Source organism: Dendronephthya gigantea, unplaced genomic scaffold, assembly GCF_004324835.1.
Source record: "Dendronephthya gigantea isolate DGI-Jeju-01 unplaced genomic scaffold, DenGig_1.0 000000F, whole genome shotgun sequence".
Taxonomy (NCBI): Eukaryota; Metazoa; Cnidaria; class Anthozoa; order Malacalcyonacea; family Nephtheidae; genus Dendronephthya; species Dendronephthya gigantea.
In genome coordinates this window covers 1,357,871-1,374,899 of record NW_021163010.1, presented here as the reverse complement: position 1 = coordinate 1,374,899, position 17,029 = coordinate 1,357,871, and the positions used below count along the sequence as shown (strand labels likewise).

The window sequence follows — 17,029 nt, the reverse complement described above, 5'->3', positions numbered from 1 at the left end:
GTTATTCAAATTTTCTTACATGAAGTTTTGGATAATCGTCATCCACTCATCGACATTTTCTGAGAGGTAAATTCAAAGATTTGCAATATTTTGTATTTTTTGAAAGAAATGGTGAGATCTTTAAAGTTTCACGAAAAGAAGTTACTAAAAAAAGTCGACTTTATTTCATGGAAAAGTGATAATAATATCCGTGAAGTGAAAATATTACGAAAATATCACATTCAGAAGCGGGAAGACTACACAAAATACAACAAACTTTGCAATATGTCCAAAGCTTTGGCACATAAAATCAAAGAACTAAATCCTAAGGATCCCTTCAGGGCTGAATGTACAGACATGCTGTTAGAAAAGCTTTATAATATGGGTGCAATTCCGACGAAGAAGAACCTGGCATTGTGCGAGAAGCTGTCTGCCTCTGCGTTTTGTCGGCGGCGTTTGCCTGTTGTGATGGTTAGACTACGTATGACACAAGCCATCAAAGATGCTGTGAAATATATTGAGCAAGGTCATGTCCGTGTCGGACCCGAGGTTGTCACAGATCCAGCCTTCATTGTCACACGGAATATGGAGGATTTCATTACATGGACTGATACATCGAAGATTAGGAAACATGTCATGGAATATAATGATATGAAAGATGATTTTGACTTGTTGTAACCTAGCATAATGCATACATTATATTCATCATTACCATAGGTTTTCAAATTTCAAATTAGGTTTTCAAAAATAGATTCGAACAATAGATAATGCGATGTTAAAGAGGAGATGATTGTTTTATTGTAATTAGTTTTATTAGTTTTATATTGGGGTTAGTAGACTGGCTGTCTAGAAAACAAAAGAACTAGTGTCTTTGTGTGAAAGGCTGCTCTTTCAACCATAAACCATTCTTTTTTCCAAAGACTGGGTGCATTCGCTGATATTCGCTGTTTTTTCGATCACAAAAGATCGTAGGCCCCCTAGGAATTATTGAGAGTGTGTTTTATATAGATACACACTGCGTGTTCAAAATTATTAATCTGTCTGGCCATCCTGATATAAAACTGAGTAAGGGTGTCATAAAGGCCACTTGTACGAGCACGTTCATCAAGAGAAACATTGAACTGACTTCTAAAATATACAGCAGACTGCGCAAGAGATCTTGATATTGTTTTATAAAATGACTCATGAAGGACCACAGTATCATGCAATCGACCCTTCAATTAAACCAGACAATTCTTCTTACACCGAGATTCAACTATTTGGAGACGCACCAAGCAAAGGCTTCAGCTGGCTTGATGGCTTCGAAAAACTTCATTTTGTCAATGTTAGTTCTGCAAAACCAGAAATTAAGGTTATATTCCCAGTGAGTGACAGTGTAGTGATGTTTAGAGCAAATAACATCGATAATAGTGGTATGGATTTGGTGCGAACAGCTTGTGGTCCGCATCATAAGTGGTGTGAAGCGACCTTTATGTACAAGAAACAAACGATGTGGCAAGGTGAACAGGTCAAAGGAAACGTTCAGTTTTACACAGAGGAGAAATACAAATGCCCAGATTTACCTGCATAGATTAGTTTGAAGTCAATTTGTATAAAACGCAAAGTACTTAAATTTATGATCTATAACTATGGTTTAGTGAACAAACACAAGATGAAAGTACTCTGGTCTTCACAATATTTCTTTGTAATAATTTTATTGAATGTTGAAGAAATTTAGCATTTATTTAATAAATTATCCCATATATCTATGTCAAACTATTGATTTTATTATTATTACTATACTTTGAAGGTATACACTACCGTTACTGCATATTCACTAGTTACGAAAGGTCGTTCTTTAGCTCTATCTATTAAAATTTTATGGGTTTTATATTAGGGTAATTTCGTACATTCTAATAAACTACGATATCTATATAAATTAGAAATGTGAGGGCGGGGGGGCAGTATAGCAAGGTTAGCATGCATTCATGGTTTTAGGATTTTAATTAAAAGGCAGTTTACATGCATGAGACCAGTTACCCGATATTTAACGAAGCGTAATATGACTTTGAGGTAAAGAAATAAGTTCTTATGACACCAAACAGGCACATGCTATTGTCAGGCTGATTACACGATTGCCAGAACATTGATTTAACATTGTCGTGTTATCTCACTAAAAACATCGCACTCTCTGGCACTGTCATATGCGCGAGGTCATGCTTGTAAACAGCCCTAAATATTTTTATTACTGCAAAGTTTCCATCGTTAAGTCGTGCCAGCGTTGTAATACACGTGATGACCTTCAAAAGGATACCAATTCATCCAAAATTCGTTCAATAATTGTCAAGCAGCACTGAGTCGCGGTTATATCAGCCAAGTATATGAGAAGAGTAAAAGCAGTCTATATATGGACGTTGTAGATTATAAACATTTCATACGATCCACTTGCAATTTGTCCGCCATTTCATCCTATGTTGTAGAAAACAGAAATAATCATGGACAACCTGGGAAAATCTTGTTGATACTAGTGAAAACGTGGTCCGTTTTTTACGCGACACTCTGATTCAGCAGGTGCATGCCTGCATGGCACTGACAGGAATGCACAGAATAGGATTATTCATTGAAAAAACGCTTAAAATTAAACGCTTTTGCCTCCATAAAAAACCTCCATAATAGTGAATATATAATATATTTGAATCCCCAAATACCGAACACGCACCTATATATAGGACGCAAATATATACTTACCAATGACTTCAGTAAATTTACATGATATTGTATCCCACCATTCTCTTTGACGTCAGATATTTTTTTTCTCTCAGGATCTCCAGCAACTAACACTTCAGACTCACCAGCCGCCTAAGAAATGTTTTGACGACAAACCGATAGTTATATGCTGCAAACAAAGTGGTGGATGATGTACTACCAGAAGCTTACCGGTTCCAAAGTACGACAGTAATTCATCAAAGAACTTAAACGGTCTTCAAAGCCTGGAGCAAAAACACTTGGATCTATAGCGACAAAACATTGGCCCTAAAAACAATAGGAAATAGTGTCCACAAATGCCTAGCATAGGTTCAAGATAACTGTTTTTATGTTAAGATTTGCGCACACATGGGTATGCCCTACATAATTTACTATCATTTTAAAATAAAGAGAAAATTACCAAGAGTTTGACTTACTAAATCAGCGACAACGTCACTTTTGTCCCATCTTCTTACATTTGGACCAAAAGCACTACCAGACATTATACCACAAAATAATTCGACCATAAAACCCAAACCATAACCTTTATAACCACCTGTGAACAGAGGGGGAAAGACATCAAGATTACTGCATTTTATCAGTGAGCAGACTTTGGGGTTAGAAAGCTTGAGACGACATTTTCAATGAGTGTCAGGTAAAATTGCAAATACAATGTATACTGACAATATACAAAATTCATTAAAATGTTTACACTGATTAAATCAATAAATGTTTATACAATTGTTTAGAGGTAAAAGATATACGTGCATGGTTGACCTAAAAACAGATAATTATATTTCTTACTTGTCTTCTCCCCACCACCAAGAGGCATCAGTCCGCCATCATTCATCGCTTTCCGACCATCGTTAGTTTCCTATGAAAAGAAAAAACGAAGGAAAAAGAATGGAAATATAACCAAATGGCATGCAACCAAACGTTTATAATTGTGTCAGCTAACGCCACAGAAATTGGTGTTTATGCAGTTTTAATGTGCAGTTTCGTGTCAGCTGAAAGGACTGTGGAGGATAAAATTAACCAACCTTTCCATCTTCATCCACTGCCCAGCCATTGGGTAATTCTTCGTTTTTGCGATTGCACATTTCGATCTAAATAATAGTGCATTTTTATGGCGAACTTTTCTGGCCAGGTATTGGTTATTTGATATATTCAATCGGTGACGATCATCTGCAGTCTTTCACATAATATAGTTGAATGTTTGATACTTTGAGTGTCAAGTTCTAATTACCTTTCCAACTGCTGCAGATGTAGTAGCCATATCTAAAACAAACATATCATTTTCGTTCTTGCCAGTTGCTGCCACTGATAATGCGTTTGTTCCCAGTGTGGTCTGAATGTGTTAACATAAATATTTAACAAAATCTATTCTTGTAAAAATACTTAAAATAAAACTGATAAGGCACGCTTTACACTGTCACAGCTCTACACTGCATACAATTATCCAAAAATGGTCAAAAATGTGATACAGTTACTGTCGCTAATATCGATATTTATTCACACCCCTTCTTCCCCCTCTCAACCTAAAAAACTTGTCAACCCTCTTGGCTTTGCAGGAAACAGCCATAAAATTTCCCATACCGTTTTTGCTCTTGTTGGGACCATAAGTGGAGAAGTATTAGTAAACGCCATTCCCTATTAAAACACGAGCATTACAGAATACAGATACAGAAGAAAGAAAAGAATTCCATTCAAAAAATTAGATTAAAAGACATACATTTAAAAAAAAACTCACAATTAAACCTTGTTTTGCTGCCATCATACTATAATAACCTGCAATGCCAAAGTGATTTGCCCCTATAACAGTACAATTACTAGTCAAATTAAAATTCATTGCTTGGTTGAAACAATAAGCCACCACGAGAGACCACGGCACAATTTCCAGTCATTAACCCAACAAGCTTGTTTGTTACATCTGGATCAACAGCCTCACATGATGCGAAAATGGCCAGTCTTTGATTCTTTGTGTGTGTGTCGGCATGATCTTCTATTTAACCTCTTCTTCACTTTTTTCAAAGATGTTCAATGAGGTTTACGTCATTATATCAGCAATCTTTTATAGCCCTGGGCTGGTCAATATCACTTTCTATCAGGTTTTTTTCTGTATGACATGGTGGCCTATCTTACTGGAAGATAAAATCTCCACCACAAAGCCATCTCATCTTTTAGGAAAGTTCTAGATACAAGCCAAACATACCATTTTCCATATCTAGTCGAAAATTTACGATCTTAGGACCTTCTAAAAGGCGGAGAGCTTTGCAGTCGAGACTTTATCTTTGAACAAGATAGGGCACCATGTGACAGAAAAAAAAAGCCCAATAGAAAGAAATATCAATCAGTACAGGGCAACGAAAGAATCCGGACCTAAACCTGATTGAATATCTTTGGGAATAAGTGAAGAAGAGGTCAGATAGAAGTCCATCTCGACATCTGGAGGAATCAAAGAGGCCATTTTTGCATCACATTCATGAGGCTGTTGATCCAGATGTAACAAACAAGCTTGTTGGGTCAATGATTGGGCATTGTGCTGCAATAATGTTCTCTAATGGTGGCTGTACCAAGTGCAAGATCACTACAAGCCTTTCTACCTAGCATATGTCTTGCAATACCATGAATTTTATTAACAAGTGACAATTTTACTGGCCTGGGTGCCTAAAACTTTTGCATAGTACTGTAAGTGTCAAACATATTTTAAAAATTATAGCTCTAATAACTAAATATAATCACAATTTAATGAAATGTTGACAAGTTTCACAAAGAACAGTAAAAGTTATAAAAGATTAAATATTGCACAATGCATTTCTATCTCGAGAACTCTTTAGAATTAATTAATTACTATAATTACTAATTGAGATGTAATACACTATATATATTATGAAAGAAATAAAATTTTATATAAATAATTACATTTTCCTCAATTTGTTTGCTTATATATGGTTATAAAAATACATGAGAGAATCATGCAGTCTTACCATGACATGACACCCATCCTATCCCAGTTTCCTTAGCTTTCTTCATTGCAAGATCCATACAAAAATAACTGCTTACCTGAAGAGTAATAATAGGAAACCACAATTGTGTCAATTAGAACACCTTTTTATTTACTGCATGTGTATTATTAAAAACAATACGAAATGCATTAACATATGAGTAACCGAACTTGTCTCTCCCTAAGTATAGTCCTGAATTTATCTGGATTTAGTATGTTTTTTATTTTGGTTTGCACTTATATTGACAAACACAATCCTATTTACTTACTGGACCTAATATATTATTAGCATTCACTAAGGCAGTTGAAACAGTTTCTTTATCGATAGCTGGTTGACCATCGGCCAGTGTTGTTCCTGATTTAATGTCACGTACATACATTCCTGAAAAATATACAAACAGTAAACAGTGAAGGGGCATCCTACATTTAGATTCTTATTTTCCCTTACCACAAAATTTTCCTGTCTTTTTGCTAATTTTAATATATAGGCAGTCCAAATCCATACCATATGGTATGGTACATATATACCATTACAACATTACATGGTACATATACAACGTTAACAATTTGGTTAGACATTGGTTATATGTGCCTTTTCATATCATTTGTTAATGTTAATGAAACATAATCCCGCATTTGAAGAATGATCCTCAAGTGAGGGGGCAAATAGTCAAGGAACGTGAATATATGAATATTTGCGCCCTTATGCTCTATTATCTTCTCCAGCCTCCATATGCAATGACATGTATTACCTAATCTATTCAAACCATGACTGAAGTGACCTCTACAATCAGCAGCAACTAGTAGCTCCGCAAGCTGTCTTGCGTGATCAGAATTGGTTCCAACACTACACATGCATCGTTGAACAAATCTGCTAACTTCGTCAACAGTTACGAGCCTAGACGCCATATTTCAATTTTGTCCAGTCTAGGTATAGAAATATTGACCACTGTGACTCTCTGAAATTTTGCTTTGTTTAAATGTGTTTGTCCGTCTTGCGGCTTATGATGAAACATTGAAGTGATTGAACCATTGAACTGTACCGGATACACTTCACCTGGGCATAGTGGGGTCACCACATCCGGCAATCTCTACAGGGTGTCCCCAAAAAAAGTCACCCCTATTGAAATGAAGCTTTTGTTTTGCCTATGCATCTATTCAATCGTATATTTTATAAGTAACATTTAAATTATTTTAACTTTTACGTGCGTGTACGTACGTGCAAAATATGTGACAGAGCTCAGAGGAACGTGACTTTAAAATTATACATTCATCCATTTTGAATCGAAGTTATACTAGTTACCCCAGAATTAAAAAGCTAAACCACCAAAGCTAGCAGGTTTATCGTTGGGTTTCGGTGATTTCACCTCTATATTCTTCATCAAAATTTCTATTTCAAAATATGACTGGCTTGACCATTGTAGCCGCTTAAAAGAGAACGCCTTAAGTTCTGCTGGGCATAGGGCGTAATGATATTTATCAATGATTTCATCATCTTCATCAACTTTGATGACACTTGGGAAAAACACAAAAAGATGTAGAATAATGTTCTACATTATCTGTACAAATTTTGAAAAAAGTCAGTGCTGTTCCTTTGAACTGATATTGTCTCAGCAAGGGTTGACATGGCCGTAGCAAGCCTAGCCGCTAATTCTAGGAGCTTTCGCCGCGTTGAAGTGCTTGCGGCCTTGCATAAGCGCTTTTTTTTATAAAATTTCGCCTGCTGATGTTTAGAAATGTTCTCTGTTCGGTAAATTAAGGTCTGAGACTGATTGGACGGTTATGTTAATTAAAACTGTTGTAAAACATGGTTAAAGTAAAAACAGTACTGTGTACGTGCTTGACCAAGGTCTTGACAATTTCACTTTGAAATGAAAATGGAAATTTCACTTTTTCATGGACCACGATTAAAATACAGCTTTTGAAAAATTACTACAACTAGGTAAGTAAAGATTTCTTGGAAAGTTGAGTGGACCTCTTCAGTATTTCTTGCGTTTGTGTTAAATACATTAAATATCCCATGCTGGCCGAATATCGCAAAATGTATAGTAAAATAAAACAAGTTGTTAAAAGAATAGAGTTTTCTAAATCTATTCCAGGTGAATTTATTCTCGCAAACTTGTCCAGTTATCTCTCCTCGTAATGAATGATCCCTAGCTTATTTTGTTATCTCATCTTCTTTCTAGAAAAGAGGGCAAATGCACAGTTTAACTTAGAAAGTGGATAAATTTACTCAAATAAACCCAAAACAACAGTGGTGTGGGACTTGGAGTGCACATATAAATGTCTACACACATTTAGGACTGACTGTGTACTCTAGCTATACAACTTTCAGACAACTTTACATGCCCTGAGATCTTTTACTGTAACAGGATCAGATTTATATCAGATTCATTCTTTCTACAAACAGGATTTGTCAATTTGGTGCCAGTATTTCGATCAATCCATAACACTAAGGTAGACTTAAGAGAGTTCTATAATGAATTACAGTGCAACTGCTGTTACTGCATGCTCACAAAAAACATTATGCAAGGCTAAGGATACCTGGCCATTAAATGATATATATTCCCATAAACATACAATTTGCTGCTCATGACTTAATTTATCTTTAAGATATCAATCTTGTATAAATACCTTATGACTTATGTAAGATAGAAATACATTCCATAACAAGGTAACAAAGCTGACATATGCAACACGATATTGTCCTGGAATAACATAAAAATTCACTGCTTGTGCTGCTGGCCAAACAGACAAATCCATCTGAAGTCAAGAGGAAAAAATTATAGATATGGTTAGATATATAGCTGAAAAAGTCTGTAGACAAATACACCTGCATGCCCCACCTTGTACATAGGCCAAAATTTAAGCTTCACTTCATTCCAACATCTTTCAAAAGATTGTCCTTCTAATTTTGCCATACCTATATTGGTATTAACCAGCATTTTTTAGTACAACATAGAAGATAAATCAAGATAATAACCACATGTAGACAGCAGAGCAACATGAACGCAAGATCCTTGAACCAGGAATGTTGAAGAGTTAATTTTGGAAGCCATTTTAATTTTTTTTAAACTTGAGCAACCCTCAAGGACCAAGCCATCCTGAAGGGGTTCAGGTATGCATGCATTAATTATTGCCTTATAACAATAACATCAATGAAATTGTTTCATCTTGCAAGGCAATGGCAATGGTGATGACTAATCAATATATGTTGTTTACTATTGTAAATATACTGCTATCCATTAGGTATGAGTGAAATAACGGCTTACCGCCCAAAAAAGCAACCCCAAGGACAGGTGACATTACCACTTCATCAGCAACAACTTTCTTTAACACCATTGAATGAATGTTACCGATTATCATTTTGTCCAAGACAACGTACCAATAGTGAATAAAAGGACTTAACAAACCACCAATTATCACCATGTCTAGAGTCCGTCGAAAATTATACGGTTTCATTTGTAAATTGCATTTCTTATGGCGTTTAATATCGTACCGCTCTCTTTGCTGTTCGATAAAGTCACCAAGACCAAACAGGCTGGCAAAGGTCACAGAGTTCGCGATGAAACTGTACCGTTGAAAAAAATTTTTTAATATCATTCATACGATCACAAAAACAACCAACATTCATTTGTCCATCCATTGATCATCAATCATTTACTCCATTCTCATTCTCATTCGGATCAATGATCATTTTCGAATATGTAGTCGTAGAGATCAGTGACTTTGCCACGTGTGATGGGTGACCGCATGTGATCTCTCCATTTGTTCTCCACCATAGAGATCAGTGACTTTGCTACATGTGATCTAGGATCTGGACCAGTGATCTAGACATGTGATCTCTTAACTAAAGTAAACTGGAGCAAAGCAACACCCGAACACGTACACAATTTAAAATTTTGTTTAAAAAATGTAATTCTACAGCAAATTTAGGTAAATAAGTTACGGGAATGTCAGAAAAAATTGGTGAAACGTATTTCCTATGTGACTACGTTGCCATCTACTTCATTTTGTCATATGCCCTGATTTTGTCCAACATCGACAATACGCTCAATTCGCCTCCATCTGTTGAATTAAATATATGCATATGGTGGTAAAAAATAAAAATGTCTGCAAGGCAGGCAGTTAATAATTTAGAATAAAGTAGTAAATGCGATAGGCGAGCGAGGCTTCAATAGTATTGCCGTGACAATCAATATAAAACTTTGTCCAATCGACTCACACATCACATACAAGGTGTGGTGATGTTTGTAATTCTAGAGAGGAAAACTATTGGTTCCATTCCTCTTCTGGCTACGAATAAAACACCTCAATCGATACAGACCAAACAAAACAAATTGAAAAATTGGCGATATTACAAATACAGTGGCTAGCATTGCAGCCGAGATTTGTCCAGGGTCGCCATTTTCGTAATCTAAAACCTTGTATATAAAAGGATCACCATTAACGGTCACTCCTCCAGCCGCCCAGAAAATAACACTGAATAAACTATACGCTATTGAAAATATCATCACATACAACACGTGAAGGATACGGACAGGCGTATTAGCAGTGAACAACTCTACCAACACGACAAAGGAATTGAGTGCATGGACAGCAATATCCATGAAATCTGTCGGGGGTTCGAATATCAGAACCCAATAATTTAAAGTAACAACTAATGCAGCATTTGATGAAACAATCCACAGAATCCATACTCCTAACAACAGAAAAGAGATTCTCATAAATAAATATTCTAATTCTTAGAAAAGATTTATCAATTATCATAGTTTTTGTATCCAGGACCCCAGGTGTAATTATTTGGTTTTCTATTTGACTTACAATAATTATTTATGTCAAGAATAGAATCAAGTTTGCAGTTTTCTTGTCCGTCTTTAGGAAAAAGTCCAGTGATTACAAACAAACAATTTAAATACTTTATGTAATGATATAAAAAATATCGCCTTGCCTTTCTCGTACCAAACCAATGAATTTGATTCCACGGCTTCATTTACTTCACTTTGAGCTGGCCGTCGTTCAGGCTCCGTTATTTCACCGCGAGTGCGCATCTCTTGCTCGTCTTCAGTACCTGTAGTAGTTTCAGAATTCTTTATTCTTCCGTGCATGGGGATCATGCTAATGAATGTAAGACCTGCCAAAGCCATCGTTAGTAGGAGTAAGCTCCAGTTTGTGAGATAAATAAACCATCTTGGATCTGCTGTTCGTACACCACTTACGAGTGTAATCGCAATGCAAAACGTAGTCAGAGCGAGGCGGAGCATCAACAGAGACCACGGAGGAAGAATCTACAAAAAAGTGCAAAACATTTCATAATAATGAATCGTATCCTTCATCTTTAAAATTCATCTTTTGCAGTAAAGATTGATCGAATACAGTCTCAATTAACGCCGATGGAAGACCGATATCTCGATTCATTATTGACCCCAACCTTCCCCATTAATTGACAATGTTGAGTTGATATTTTCAGCAAACCAAAAGCAATTGGTTTGAAAAAAGGTCAGTAGAGCATAAGACGGATATTCTAGCGACGACCCTGTTTGGTTGCACTTGGCAACATGAATGAAAAATCGTTAAGTGCGGAACTAATATTCATATATTCACATTAAAGATTAAAAGTTATTTTAATTTAATTGTTTTTACGGTCTGGTAACATAGAAATGTGAATATGATTATATACCACTGGTCAAAGTTTGGTGTTCACAGCGTTTTATTGGTCGAGAGCGAAATTTTGATGCCCCCGCACCACCACCCGCGCGTTCAGCGCATATTTCGGTGTTTCCTTGTTGTTTGATTTTTCTTTAACAAGACAGCGGTATATAACGAAAAACTTATTTACCGAGACCTCATGCAGCCGAAACATTATGTTTTGTGGACCCTGACCGTCGATATCGACCGCTCTTGGCTCTCGGGTCTACGAAACATAATGTTTCCTTCGGTAATTTCGGTCGCGGTAAACAAGCGTTAAATAATAGCTCCCAATCCACTTAACGATCTTCCGCATGCAGTCTTTGAAGAGTGAAATTCCGAGTTATTAGAGTGAAATTTTTCAGAATTTAAGTACCTTTAAATTTAGGTATGAAAAGGAAGCCTGGCGAGTTAGAATTTATATTTCATAATTTTTTTCATTCAGTACTATTAATCCTGACACCAGAGTATTGACGTCGTCTAAAAGTCTATATACTCTGCATGCAGAGAAGCGAGGGTCTGCAGCGGTCTTGTTTTATTCGCCCAGAATTACAACTAGAATGTTATAAAATCTTCCATTGAATTTCATAATATAATATCCACCTTTATTTCCCTTTCACTATATATCAATTTAAATTAAATTTAACAACGTAGCGGTAATTAGACGATCATGGATAAACTGCCTTTTCCATTAGCAGGTTCTCATAGATGTAGTCTACATAACGTCTGCAATATATATTATATACTTACCCATGACCTGTGAATACTTTCGTCTTTGTTGGTAAAGTTGAGAGACAATTTCTTCCAGGAAAACTCGCTCTTTAAAACGCTTTTTACTCCATTCGATGTCATTCTTGAGTATATAGGGATATAATATTGTCTATGAAAAATACTTGCTGCGTAGGAAACAATTGTCACTAAAGTGACATAATATGCAAATGCATACAATGCATGAGCTGGTTATGCAAACATTTCCGTTGTCAGGCAATGGACCTTACCTCCATTATGACGTTTCATCGCCTTGTTTAAGTAGGACAAAAATCCTTTGTTAAAATTATGACTGATTGCTCAATATAGTATATTCCAAATGTTTCTGGTCTTACCAGGGTCATCAGTACTTTGTTCATAGAGACCATACTTCTAAAAATCGCTTCTGTTTTGTTCTAGTGGCGTAGTCAGCATCGACAATTGAGGGGGATGATATTCATATATTCACGTTCTGCAATCTGCATTATCAAATTATTTTCAAATTATGATGCCCCCCCTCCAATTTTCGATGCTAGCTACGTCACTGTTTTGTTCATATTACTTTCTACTGTAAAAACCGGCCAAGCTAGCTCTGAAAAGATACCTTTGAGCTAAGACCTTACAATTAAATATATTTTTGACCCAATGATCTCATTAATAAAATCCTATTTAACAAAGCCAAAGAATTTATGTGATCTAAGTTGATAACAGATGTTTTTGCAATAATGACATTATCTTCATTATCTTTATAATGACATTATTTCATTTTCAAGGATCGTGCTTCAAGTAGCCTTACTGTTGCTTGATACCTTGGGCTTGACATCCCCGTGGAAACGTCAATAACAATCAACAATAGTTGATTCACACCACTTTACCACATTCAGGCATAATAAAAAGATAAGTAAATGAATGAAAACTTATATAATGATCAACGATATATTTAACGAGTAAATTACTCCTTATTTAGAACAATATTATACATAGCTTCATGGATTCTACTTTATTTACAAAGCAAGATTTATGTTTCCATAAATTGCGTCCCTTTTTTTCCGCAAGTAACGCTGCTTTAGTCGATGCAGACCAAACAAGGTTAATTGTAGAATTGGTGATATTAAAAATATAATGCCGAGCAATACCGCTGAGACTACTGCAGGTTCACCATTTTCGTAATCTAAAACCTTGTATATAAAAGGATCACCATTAAAGTGCCCCTGACACAAAATGCGATTTTTACACTGTGTAAAGGACTCGTGTGTCCGAGTATTTCGCTGAAAGAATTTTTCGATTTCATCAAAACGTCGCAATTTTAGAGCCGTTTGAAAGCCTCAAATTTGGGGTTTCCAGTGGTACATGTCCGTGTTATAAGGAAACTGGAACGAGGGTAATTTTTGACGTCATACAAGTGAGTCGGCTTTTGAGTGCTTTTGAGATATAACTATGTTCAGCTATATTCTGTATAAGCATACTAACTTATGTCTATCGTTGAGAGTTTTATGCGCATGACGCAGAAACCTGTCTCATTACGTGAACGCACATTTTAAAAGTTTTTTTGTAGCTATAAACATAATAACATACCCGATATTAAATATAGTTTCAGTGAGGATTTAATATATGCCCGTACGTAAATAACAAAGAACTATGGTGTAAAGTTACGTATTTTAAATTCGCGTCTTGGTCTCATATAAGTGACTCCGTACATTTATCTATCTGTAAAAGTATAAACAGACATTTCGCTTCGTGAGGAGATCGATCGGTTTCGCATTTTACACGTATAAAGACAAAAGACAACACACTGCATGATCACGGTCAAAATCAGTGTATTACAAATTCGGCATGTCGCGACTATAGGTCGAAACTGTGATGACTATTCGCTATATATAACCCGTCTGGCATTTCATACATTACACGCAGTTTGTTATGAGATCTTTCTGTGCCTTTTGCTTTTGGTAGGCTTCTGTCTATTCATTGTCATCTAGAGGCTTTTCACCACATGCTAAAGCGGGTACAATTCTGAGTCGTCATCGCGACTCATCATAGCATGCGCGCTTCAAATCGCGCTTCAAATACCCTTATTCTTCAGCATCTTCTCTTCCGACGATGCAACGTATAACATTTAACCTTAATCCTGATACCTAGTATAAAAATTGAATCCTGCGGTCGACGTGATTTGAAATAATGTGTATTAAAAACAGCATAGAACCCTAGGAAATACACTGTGAGTTTGCAGCGACTCACTTGCGTGACGTCACGAAAATCGCTAGTCCCAGTCTTCTGTTACGACGGCCATGGGTTCAAAAATATATCGATTCAAGAGGCTCTAAAATTTGTTCCTTTTTTTAAAATCGAAAAATTCTTTCACCATAACACTCGGACAAATGCGTACTTTCCATGGTGCAAAAATCGCATTTTGTGTCAGGGGCACTTTAACGTTCACTCCTCCAGCCGCCCAGAAAATAACGCTGAATAAACTATACACTATTGCAAATATCATTACATACAACACGTGAAGGATTCTCACGGGTGTTTTGCTCATAAAAAACTCTACCAACATGACAAAGGAATTGAGCGCATGAACAGCAATATCCATAAAGTCTGTTGGAGGTTGAAATACCAGAAGCCAATAATTTAATGTAACAACTAATGCAGCATTTGATGAAACAATCCACAAAATCCAAACGCCTAAAAATAAAGTTCAACGTATATTGTATAGAGATTGTTTTTAATGGCCCTAGCTCCTAGATATATGGTTAACATATTTTTTGCGTTTCTGCCGGTTCCCCGGCTTAAAATATTTGCATTCGTTTGATGAATTAGACTGTTTTACCTTTTTCGTACCAAGTTAACGAGGTAGGGCTAGGCCCAACTTTATTCGCATTATTTTGTGAAGACGCACATTCCGCGTTCGCGGTAATTATGGCACCACAATTGCGCATCTCTTGTGAAGCATTTTCAGTTGAACTCGATATATTTTCATATTCCCTGATTATGCTAACTAGCGTCAGTCCAATCATAGTCACGGTGAGAAGAAGAAAACTCCAGTTGGTAAGGTAAATGAACCATCTTGGGTCAGCCTTTAGTACACCACTCGCGATTGTTATAGCAGTGCAAAACGTAGCCAGAGTTAGACGGAGCAACAATAACGACCGCGGCGAAAGAATCTGTAGTGAACATTCATTCATTTAATTATTCATATATAATTAATATTATGTATAACGAGTAAGTTTCTGACTCAAAAGGAGTATGCACAAACGGGACGCGAAGTCCCATGCAAGGTGCAACCCTGTACGTACGAAATACGTTCACAAATACACACACAAATATATAATATCCATAAATAAGTAGACCCCCACTACACACCGTGAACAGCACCACAAGAATGATTCAAGAGTAGGTATAATGATATATAAATGATAATACTCACAAAGCATTATGTGGTGTATTCAGCTAATGCAATAATGGGAACCGTCTAATACAACTATTTATGGCATTTATTATTTGTGGCACGGGCAGTCCCGCACCAGTGTCCACGTGCATGGCATGTCTACGTCAAATGTTGTCGTAAGCAAGTTTGCATATATGTGGCTTTCAGAGATCTTTGAAGATTTTTCTGTAAGCTTTGACGTGATTTGGAAGCAGGGCCGACGAACGATGTAAAGGTGAGGAGAGGGGCAGGGGGACAAGTGGGACAACGGGTTTTCCTTGAAAGACACTTTTCAAGGAGTGTCTTTCAAGGAAAGTGTTGACTTAAAGTGTTAACTTTTCAAATTTACAAAAGTTGCCTTAGACAATTTCGGTGTCTGGAGGTTTTCCGCCAGACGATTGGACCTTTCTTCCAAATTTATAACGAATTGCAATGCCGTATGATTGGAAGCTATTAAAAGCTAAGCATAATTTGAGAATTATTTTAAACAGGAAATACATATAACAATACTATAGAAAATGTTTGCAAAAAAATTACGAACCCATGACTTGCATATATTTTCTTCTTCGTTAGTAAAATTAAGAGACAACTTTTTCCAGGAAAACTCACTTTTAAAGATGTTGCTCATCTTTTACTATAGTTTCATAAAAAATGCCGTTAACTGGTTTGAATTACGACAATTGTGTTTGATACCGTGATCCTGCTGCGCGCGCATGAAAAATCATCCGGGAACGCCTACGTCACAGAGGAAGAATATGTAGAATATAAGAATAGGAAGAAAATGATCTTTAGTTTGTGCCTACGTTGAAATGTACGTAAGAGCAGATGTGTCGTATTATTCTGCGACACGGAAGAAGATTCTAAGAAAACAATATATCTTATAATCTTTGTTATGAAAATTGTCTTCGTGAAGTAGATTTATTAAAATTTAAGTATATTATACTGCCTTCAGCGCCATCATCAGTCGTAGATCGTTTCACTGAGCCGCAAATAGCTTTTTGAAAAGCCGGCTAAAACAATCATTGGTCATTGGTGCAATATGTCTTATATATAGTATTACAGTAATTACACATCACTGATGGGAATACGAACTGGAGTTACAGTATATGATACAGCATACCTGATATATATCATAAAATAAAATCATTGACAAAGAAATATTACAAAACTCAGTTATATAGTTCGCTACACTCTGTGTTTCACGTTTCTTCTGAAACGATCATCAGGCGAATGATTACTCTTGAAAAATTGAAAATGCATCCAGCAATATTGTTCCCACTTAATTAGTATATCAATATTTCAATGTCACTTTTAAAAGTATAATATTGGACTTTCAGATGGTAACGTTTGCTAATTAATCGACGCGAAAGCCTATGTTTATGAACATCATGATATGCATGCATGCAGGTGTTTTTTTAGAACCAGACAGAAAAGCCCATATATGTGTACAACTCGAAGATGAATGT

At 36.1% G+C, this 17,029-nt stretch overlaps 5 protein-coding genes across 6 annotated transcripts; 1 reads left to right on the top strand and 4 right to left on the bottom strand.

Moving 5' to 3' along the window:
- Window positions 1-9: 9 nt before the first annotated feature.
- LOC114515717 (U3 small nucleolar ribonucleoprotein protein IMP3-like) lies at window positions 10-1,422 on the top strand. The gene has a single exon (XM_028535005.1). It carries the CDS (start codon window positions 109-111, stop codon window positions 655-657), a length of 549 nt encoding a protein of 182 aa, XP_028390806.1. The 5' UTR covers window positions 10-108; the 3' UTR covers window positions 658-1,422.
- Window positions 1,423-1,703: 281 nt separating this feature from the next.
- Window positions 1,704-6,741, bottom strand: LOC114515694 (uncharacterized oxidoreductase YjmC-like). The gene is made up of 12 exons (XM_028534996.1): window positions 6,460-6,741; window positions 5,977-6,089; window positions 5,691-5,766; window positions 4,454-4,515; window positions 4,300-4,353; window positions 3,950-4,051; window positions 3,744-3,809; window positions 3,508-3,577; window positions 3,141-3,259; window positions 2,896-2,991; window positions 2,707-2,817; window positions 1,704-2,427 (listed from the first exon to the last, which is right to left on the bottom strand). The coding sequence occupies exons 1-12, from the start codon at window positions 6,614-6,616 to the stop codon at window positions 2,380-2,382; spliced, it is 1,074 nt and encodes a 357-aa protein (XP_028390797.1). The 5' UTR covers window positions 6,617-6,741; the 3' UTR covers window positions 1,704-2,379.
- A 439-nt stretch (window positions 6,742-7,180) lies between these two features.
- On the bottom strand, window positions 7,181-9,417 carry LOC114517620 (mpv17-like protein 2). The gene is made up of 4 exons (XM_028537411.1): window positions 8,980-9,417; window positions 8,554-8,630; window positions 8,342-8,470; window positions 7,181-7,889 (listed from the first exon to the last, which is right to left on the bottom strand). The coding sequence occupies exons 1-4, from the start codon at window positions 9,308-9,310 to the stop codon at window positions 7,866-7,868; spliced, it is 561 nt and encodes a 186-aa protein (XP_028393212.1). The 5' UTR covers window positions 9,311-9,417; the 3' UTR covers window positions 7,181-7,865.
- A 356-nt stretch (window positions 9,418-9,773) lies between these two features.
- On the bottom strand, window positions 9,774-12,417 carry LOC114522085 (protein rolling stone-like). Of its 2 annotated transcripts, XM_028542719.1 has the most exons (4): window positions 12,394-12,417; window positions 12,146-12,248; window positions 10,659-10,995; window positions 9,774-10,409 (listed from the first exon to the last, which is right to left on the bottom strand). In XM_028542719.1, the coding sequence occupies exons 2-4, from the start codon at window positions 12,245-12,247 to the stop codon at window positions 9,967-9,969; spliced, it is 882 nt and encodes a 293-aa protein (XP_028398520.1). In that variant the 5' UTR covers window position 12,248; window positions 12,394-12,417; the 3' UTR covers window positions 9,774-9,966. The 2 variants fall into 2 exon arrangements, with proteins under 2 accessions (XP_028398520.1, XP_028398511.1); XM_028542710.1 differs by lacking the exon at window positions 12,394-12,417 and having other exon boundaries at window positions 12,146-12,279.
- Window positions 12,418-13,146: 729 nt separating this feature from the next.
- LOC114518411 (protein rolling stone-like) lies at window positions 13,147-15,321 on the bottom strand. The gene is made up of 3 exons (XM_028538404.1): window positions 14,967-15,321; window positions 14,526-14,821; window positions 13,147-13,320 (listed from the first exon to the last, which is right to left on the bottom strand). The coding sequence occupies exons 1-3, from the start codon at window positions 15,319-15,321 to the stop codon at window positions 13,147-13,149; spliced, it is 825 nt and encodes a 274-aa protein (XP_028394205.1).
- Window positions 15,322-17,029: the final 1,708 nt, after the last annotated feature.